This window comes from Oryzias latipes, chromosome 6, assembly GCF_053564925.1.
Source record: "Oryzias latipes strain Hd-rR chromosome 6, Olatipes_Hd-rR_3.1".
Classification (NCBI taxonomy): domain Eukaryota; kingdom Metazoa; phylum Chordata; class Actinopteri; order Beloniformes; family Adrianichthyidae; genus Oryzias; species Oryzias latipes.
This window is the reverse complement of record NC_136242.1, coordinates 31,172,261-31,180,402: the sequence shown is the minus strand read 5'-3', so window position 1 is coordinate 31,180,402 and position 8,142 is coordinate 31,172,261. Positions and strand designations below refer to the sequence as shown.

Below are 8,142 nucleotides of genomic sequence, written 5' to 3'. Positions count from 1 at the left end.
TTTCCCTCCTTTTATGGACACATTAAGGGGAAACATTTTAAGACATTCAAAATATTTTGTTTCAACTTCTTTGCTCCACACCTTCCCTGGCTCTTCTCAGAATCGGCGCAGCCAACATTTGTCTCAAGAGCTAGGATCTAGAATTAAGGAAACTATTCAAACGAGTCCAAATCGTTTTGCGCCAAATAGACAAACTTGATTTAGGATTTCATTATGAAATCAATTTTAAAGATGTTATTTTAAAGTTCAACAGTGTAGAAAAGTTAGCCTGCATTAGGATTTTGAGAAGGGATAAGATTTATAAGAATAAGTGCTAGTTATAGATCTATAATTCATTAACATTGGCGAACTTGTACTAAAGACTCCTTTTGTTCTAAAATGAGTCCCTTCCATATAAACTCATCTATTCAAAATAAACTAGGTGCATGATAATTTAAAATTAAAATAAATTCAAAAACCCGCTTAGAGCTTAGAATAAAAAGGTTTGGCTGCATCACAATTTGAATGAGCTTTTTTCCTCCCCTTTTTGAATGCTTTCATGGAACTCCTCGTTAGATTCTGATTTAAGATTTCTTTAGAAGACAAAGTTTTTTGCTGCATGAAGAGATCATTTTACTGCTCTCTAGTGACTTTAGTGTTCTTCCCATTTTTAGGCTACCTCTTTTTGCAGTGTATTCTGTAAACTTCTTGCAGATTTTAAACTTAGTTTGCATATTAATAAATCATAAGGGGGGGGGGGGGGGTAAACTATGCCAAATGTATGACTGCTTTTATTTTTAAGGGGGGAAATAATTCAACAGGTCAGGAATTGTTTTCTTGGACCAGATTTGGAGCCCATGACAGAATGGATAAAGGTTTTCTCCGTTTTATTAAAGCTGTACGATGGCAGCATCATAATCATCAGTGCTCCTCTATCTTCGCAACCCTCCTGCTGCCCGCTTTGGCCACAGTGACGAGGATGGTGAGGAAGAATCCCAAGGCCCAGACTGCAGCCACGGGCAGAACCACAGACGTCAGCAAGCCTGAAACCAGGAATGAATTTACAAAAACCAACAATTCAGAGGCAGGCAGAAAGCTGGAGTCTAACGACGCATTAAGAAGCTCACTGGACTGAGGTCTGTCGGGCATTTCTATCTTGATGGGTCCATATGACAGGAGGCCCTCACTGGGATTTGCCCTCACCGCTTCCCTTTTAGTGATGGAATTACAGCCCTGTTGGAAAATCATACATAAGGAGTTAAGAGTTTGTTTTTTAATAGAAAAGTCCTTTTATCTTGGGTCATGAAGACTGCTTTGAATGAAACTCACAGAGATGCAGGAAGTCTGGTCTTCTAGCTCACACAGCTGCACAGTGCAATGCAGATAAAGCTCATATGGTTCCGTTATGAAGCGGAACATGTCAAAGCTGTAGCGAATCGTATGGCTCTCCCCGTTTCTTCCAGACTTCTGATCGTCTACGTCGATGAACGACACCGTCTCATCATCCGCACACCTAAAAAAAACAAAACTTGACTGATTGGAGTGCAGGAAACTCAAAATAAGGAGCAAACCAAAACTAAATCCAGACCCGTTGTGAATCAGACTGTGAACCAGTCCCTCCGTGGAGTTGGGCTGGGGAGACTGTGTGGCCCAGCATTCGTTAAGCCGAAGAACGAAGTAATCTTCTGGCTCGGTCACAGACACCTCGACAAACACCTGCAGCAACAAAACCCCAAACACAAAAGCTGAACCTATTCAGCTAATCTGTGAGTGATGTAAAGCTGTCTTTATTGGGCAACGAAAAGACCACAGAAGGGAAAAACCAACAGAACCGATTTACAAGAAAAGTGAGATCATCTGGAGCTTGAAGCGGATTGGCATCATTGATGCTCTTGGGGAAACTGTGCAGCTCATTTCACGTTAGTCATTAGTTCCACTCTGTGCTCCGAGGGTTTCATCTGTCAGGGAGGACAGATTTAAATCTGTCCCACAGCTTCTCACTGCTGCAACCGTCAGACTGTGGGGGCCCCCCCCATCAAGAAAAGAATCAGCTTGACAGTGTTTGTGCCAATTGTTCATATTTTTTTTGTATCGTTTAAAAGAAGCAAAAAAGTCGTTATAATAAATCCAGTGTTCACAAAAAAAAAACAAGACGTGTGCGGCAGACGGTAAGAATCTGAGCTTTAAACGTATTCTATTAACCACTGACAGTAAATTAAACTTTTGCTTTTCAGTTATCTGATATTTAAAAACATTTAAACAAATGACAAAAATTAACCAAAACTATAAAACTACGTTATTCAAATAGCGTTTTTCTTGAAAGCTAAAGAGCCACAATGGAGAGGTAAAAGAGTTCTGCTTTATAGGAGGAAGATGGGGGCTGGCAGGCATCACTTACCTTCTCCCTGAGCTCAATGGTTGGGCTGACAGTGTAGGCCTCAGTGTAGGTGTGGTCAGAGTACAACATCATCTGTATGGTAGCATCCATTTCATCCACATGCATCACCATCTCACTGTGTGGAAACGGGAAGGAAAAAAACGGGTGAAAACATCCTGATATGGAGTGATTTTTTTTAAATACAACATTGTTCTGACCTGGAAATTGGGAAAACTGGAAAAGGCAGAGTGACTCTTCTGATGTATGGATAAATGCATGTAAAGTCCATCTTTAAGATCGGATCTCTGATGATTTTCCCAGTGGCCGGAAGCTCCGATTGAACGCTCAGAGAATACAACAAATGAGTGGAATTTTTCTACAAAAATAAAATCAGACAATCACTTATGGGCATCTGTCGTGCTCCATCACAGAGCAAGAAAAAGAGAGAGAAAAAACAAACAAAAAAAACACCTTTACCTGAAGAGGCTGGCCTCCACAAGCCAGATATTTTTCTTTGGAAATCCTGAACATGTAGAAGGTGGCGTCATCAATGACCTCTTTTTCAGCACGGCAAGATTTGTTGGGCAAATGGAGAGACTCTAGAGGCACTTTGTAATAGTTGAAAAAGTCTTCTGATGCTCTGATCGCCATGTAGTCACGGCCACACATTACTTTAAAGTGTGCATCTGGTGGAAACAAAAACCTATAGGTCTCATTGGTCCATTGATGGAAAATTCCAGGTTTAAGTTTACCATAACTTGTGAAAAATATCAAAGTAGAGTTTAGATATGCTTCATATTCAACACTTAGGAACAACTAAAGAAGAAAAATGAAGTTTTAAAAACACACGGTTACATTTTGTATAGAAAATGCTTTAAATTAAACTCTTTGACATTATTAATCCCTAAAAGATTGAGTTTAAATTATTTGGGTAAAAAACAAACTGACTTACTTTTGTCACACTGATCCGAATAAAATCCTATGGCGCACTTGCAGCTTTTCTGGTCTTCAGAAAGGACACATCTGGAGGCGTCAGTGCAATGCTGGACACTGCAGGAACCTACAAAGAAAAGTACTTTTCTTCCTCACGCAAGTCACCCATAAGATCCCAACCTATGGTGCGTCATCTTCTTCTTACCCTGAACCCTGTGGCACGTGGAGAGGAAGAAAAGCGCAAAGACCAGCTGGAGTGAAAAAAAATAAAAAACACAAAAAGAATTCATGTTAATTTACGCGTTACTTAATTTTTTTTTTAAAGCCAAAAAAGGTAACAAATCACACACTTTGAATGTGTAAAAACACCCACCTTACAGCTGATTAAATTCATTTTTGTAAAAATATACATTAAAGACGCTTTTAAATGAATTTCATTCCAGTCAAACGGGGCGCTTTCCTCTGCTCTGGTCGTTTTCAGCACCTGCAGCTCTGCAATCCCCAACACCTGTGCCGATTTTAAACTCTATGCGCATGCTCAGTGAACGCATGTCCGTATGTTTATTTATTTATTTATTTATTTTTTTGCTTAACTAGAAAACAAATACGTCAAAAGCTAAATTTCATCTGTTGTTAAAATCAGATGTTAGTTCAGTTAAAATTTGTCGTGGCAGACACACGACAAACAAAGGTGACGGTCACGGCAGGGGTCTGCATCCTGAGCCTAAAAAAATACTTTATATCATAACTTACATTTAGTTATGTGAGACTAATTTTTTTTGCAAATAGAACATGTAAAGTCATATAGATTTGGTACAACTGGAGGAAGTTGTCTCCAAAGTAATAAATGTTTTCATTTGCTGATGGCTGAACATGCTATTCTACATAGGTCTGAACCCCCTCAGCCAAATAATCAACAAGACTGGCTATGGATACCGACTCAGAAATGGGGCCAACATCAGTCACCTCCTCTACATGGATGACATCAAGCTATATGCTAAGAGCGAGCGTGACATTGACTCCCTGATCCACACCACCAGGATCTACAGTACTGACATTGGGATGTCATTCGGGCTCGAGAAATGCAGCCGGATGGTGACAAAGAGAGGCAAGGTAGTCCACACAGGAGGGGTCTCACTCCCAGAAGGAACAATGGCAGACATTGAGGACAGTTACAAGTACCTTGTAATTCCGCAGGCAAATGGCAACCTGGAGCAGGCAACAAGGAAAGCTGCAACAGCTAAATACCTCCAACGAGCAAGGCAAGTCCTGAGAAGCCAGCTCAATGGCAAAAATAAGACCCGGGCAATAAACAGCTACCCACTGCCAGTTATCAGATACCCTGCAGGAATAATAAGATGGCCAAAGGAAGAGTTCCATCCCAAATCCAGCACCCTGAGACTGTATGCTAGCCGCAAGGAAGGAGGCCGAGGACTAGTGAGTGTAGAAGCCACTATCAAGGATGAAACATCCAAGATGCATGAGTACATCAAGCTCAAGGCCCCAACTGACAGTGTGCTCAGTGAATGTCTCAGGCAATGGAGAGCAGAGGATACAGTGCTGGAGGACAGATCATCATAGGAGGACAAACCCCTGCATGGGATGTACCACCGGACCATAACTGAAGCTCCCTGGCCTCTGGTAGAGGAGCCGAGCTTGTGTGAGAAACCACCAGCGGAGGGTGAGAGGGGCATAAAAAAATTATACACATATATATATAAAAAGAGAGAACTCTTTTAATCCAAGTTTAAAAAAAGAGGAGGTGAGTTTGTTGTGTCAGCATGTCAGAACATGGAGTGGGGAGGGTGTTTAATGGGTATCATGGAGGGAGTCTTCAGGGAAACCATAAATGGGTCACTGTATCTCTTGCTGTGCCAACTGGTCCCAGCCGGCGGGCAGAGTCTGTGTCCTCAGATGTGGAGCAGACCTCCCTCTCGAGTCTGAGTGAGGACCATCTGCTGTTGAATGAGGAGGCGAGTCAGGTGACATGATCCACGGAAGCAGACACAACAGCCAGGTTATGGCTTTGAATCTGAATGATCAGGAAGAGTTTAAGTCAGTCATCACTGATCCACAAGGCCTCACAAAACTGAGAGTTTCATCACATTTACAATAAATGGAGAACATTCCACAACTTTTACAAAACTAATTACCCAATTTTTCTGTTCATTCTCCATTATTTTTAACCCTAAAGAACCCATGGGGTCAAAGCTGGCCCATAAAATTTTTTTAATGATTTTTTTACGTGATCTATTTTGTTACATTCTTGTTGATTTTTCCAGGGTTATATGTATTAAATAAAGAAATTTCGTAAATCATGGGCCAATAATCCCAAAAGAATTAACGAGAAAATGTAAAATTTTATTATTCACAGAAGAGATTTTGACAATTTTTTTTTTTTTTAACAAGTCAGATAAAACATCATAGCACGACAGCTTAAATCGTTTAATTTGAAAAGAAGTACAGCAGGAAGTGGGCTTTTCAGGTGGGATCTTTTCCCCTTTGCAGTAGCGGCTCCTGGTCTCGTCGTTAGTGATGCGGTGCCACCCTGGTGTTGTGAAATAGCCGGCTTTTAGGAGGTGTGTGTCATCGGCCTGATTCACAACACCAGCTGCAACACACACACCTGAGAGGCGGGGCTTCAGATGCCGCAGGTGGAGTCCTCGGTCCACAATCCGATGGCTTCCATCACAGGTTTACACACTGCTGACACGTCACTCGACTCTGATTCAAAACACAAATATAATCTGACAAACTAATAACTAATCTGCCTCTAAATTAACCTCAATCATCACGTCCCTAAAAAGCAACAGAAAGACACTCGAGCTCTCTGTCATGAAGAGACTGGCTCCATCCTTTCAGCAGCCAAGACAGCATGAGCCTCCATCTGTGTTCTCTGAGGCCACACTGAAGGAAGAGTGTTGGGCCACAGAGTAACTGGGGGGCGGAGGGGGACCCCTTTGTAGAGTAGTTGTCAGCTTCTAAACAATGGAGACTGTCCTGGGAGTAAAATTTTACACCCATTAAAATGTGCTAATATCAGATTAGACAGCAGGATCTCTTCCTTGGGATTTCCTCTTATTTTTTCCATGTTATACTTTCTAAATATCAATCACCAACAGTAAGAAACAGTTTTTTAGATACGTTTGCATACTTGATGTTAAAAGGGGGGGGATAAAAATCTTCTTTTAAACATCTAAACTAATAAAAACATGGAGTCAAAGTTTAGTTTTGGAATCGTGCTTTAGATCATCTTTCTTGTAGCAAAAGTTAAAATAAATCTTTATCTCTTGAGACCTGAGATAGTATTTGAGCTAACCTGCTGTGGTAATTTAACCCAAAATGTGATGTCACCGCCAGGTCTGAAGAGGTTAAAAACCTTACATCAAATTAATGGTTCAAGCTTTTTCTTTTTAGGAAAAACTGAGTAAATATTGAACTTTTTGTAGGAAAGTTCACCCTAACAGACAAAATACTTTGGGCCTTTTCTCACAGAGATCTCTCCCCTCTGACAGAAATCCCGTTTCAGCTCCGAACAGAAGCTCAAGCCAACAGAGCATCTGCCGCCGCACACGGCGTGTCACAGATTAGCACCGCCTGTGGGAACGCCGCGGCCTGCAACACTCGGATCTGTGAATGGAAGGAGAGGAACTTCCCAACCGAGAACCACAGTGATCTGGATACTCGGTCGCATGTCCAGTTCCGTCGCTTCGACCGTCAAAAATGACTCAAAAAGGACGTTTGTGCACAACAAAGCGGCTCAATAAAACATCATTTTCCTCCGGCTCTAAAAGTCACGAGTTAAAGGTAAAAAAACAACAACTATTCTGCTGAGATTTGTTTAAAGATGGATTAAACGATGAAAAAGGGGCAAAATTATAAATATTTCAGTAATAACGTCTTGGTGTTTAATGCATGTGTGCATTAAAGCTGAAGAGTTTGAAAGGCGACACACAGTAAAAAAGCTTTTATGTATGAAAGTTATCACAGGAATAAAAATAAAAAAAAACATAAAAAAGACAACTTAAAGTAAACATATTTTATTCCAATCTTTAAAAGGTACAAATAATAAACAAAATGATGGGACAAAAAGCATCAACAGAAGAAAAAACAGCAGACCGATGACTGAAATGGGATGAAAGACTCAGACTGTACAGAACAAATGGCTCCCCGGCGGGTGAGTGCGTGTTTTTTATAGAGTCCATGCGTTAGTCTGAGGATACGCGCACGTCCGTGAACGCTCAGTTCATCAGTAACTCCATCTGCACCAGCCTGGCGTTGGTGTCCCCCGCCATGTTGTAGGGAATCATGCCGGCGAAGGTGATCAGGGCTCTGGCCTGGCTGCGGAGTTGCTGTTTGAAGAAAAAGACGTGAGAGGAACATAAAAACAGCGTCTCTGCTCCTCCCCCTGGAGGAGGACTTGTGGGCCTCCTGTGGAGCTCCGTGGGAGCTGAAAGGATCCATGCAGCTAGCTTAGGACGCCACGTCAACATCTCTGATTGCACAGTTTGTGCTGTTAGACACCTGAAGGGAATATTGCTGTTGGGGAAGTTTTTACTCAGTTTTTTTTATCCCATTTTCTCTCAGAAACAAAGAAATGACCAGTTTGATCAAAAGTAACAAATGTTTAAACATATAAAACATGAACAAAGGGATAAAAATGAAATTTGAAATGTTCTCTCCCATGTAAAGTTTATGCAAACCTAAATTCTTGTCTTATTAGACACAATTTAGTTGAATAAAAAACATTTTTATCTTTTTTTTTTATCATTATGTTTTCCGCTAAACTAAAGAGTAAAGGTATATTTTATACATAAATATCCACGAAAAACAATGGGGGGAGGGGGGGAGCT

The 8,142-nt window shown here is 41.0% G+C and overlaps 2 protein-coding genes and 1 non-coding gene across 6 annotated transcripts in view; all 3 read right to left on the bottom strand.

Annotated features, from left to right (window-relative positions):
- Positions 1–849: 849 nt before the first annotated feature.
- Positions 850–3,821, bottom strand: zpd (zona pellucida glycoprotein d). The gene is made up of 10 exons (XM_004069833.5): positions 3,663–3,821; positions 3,495–3,540; positions 3,309–3,416; positions 2,834–3,042; positions 2,575–2,732; positions 2,378–2,492; positions 1,568–1,695; positions 1,309–1,492; positions 1,107–1,212; positions 850–1,022 (listed from the first exon to the last, which is right to left on the bottom strand). Exons 1-10 carry the CDS (start codon positions 3,699–3,701, stop codon positions 901–903), a joined length of 1,215 nt encoding a protein of 404 aa, XP_004069881.1. The 5' UTR covers positions 3,702–3,821; the 3' UTR covers positions 850–900.
- A 1,999-nt stretch (positions 3,822–5,820) lies between these two features.
- mir138 (microRNA mir-138) lies at positions 5,821–5,916 on the bottom strand. Its single transcript, NR_107099.1, has one exon. It is a non-coding gene; the product is annotated as a microRNA mir-138 (primary transcript).
- Positions 5,917–7,313: 1,397 nt separating this feature from the next.
- Positions 7,314–8,142, bottom strand: part of nup93 (nucleoporin 93) — a 33,036-nt gene continuing 32,207 nt past the window's right edge. For all 4 annotated transcript variants that reach the window (XM_020704244.3, XM_078949018.1, XM_011476466.3 and 1 more), the window contains one exon: positions 7,314–7,641. In XM_020704244.3, the coding sequence (XP_020559903.1) occupies positions 7,531–7,641 (111 nt within the window). In that variant the 3' untranslated portion in view covers positions 7,314–7,530. The remainder of the gene's footprint in view (positions 7,642–8,142) is intronic.

Coding starts and splice junctions, on each gene's coding strand:
- zpd (XM_004069833.5), bottom strand. CDS start 3,701: ATGTATATTTTTACAAAAATGAATTTAATCAGCTGTAAG. Junction 2,493..2,574: donor CCAGTTTTCCCAATTTCCAG/GTCAGAACAATG, acceptor GTTTCCACACAG/TGAGATGGTGATGCATGTGG. Junction 1,493..1,567: donor CACAGTCTGATTCACAACGG/GTCTGGATTTAG, acceptor TGTTTTTTTTAG/GTGTGCGGATGATGAGACGG.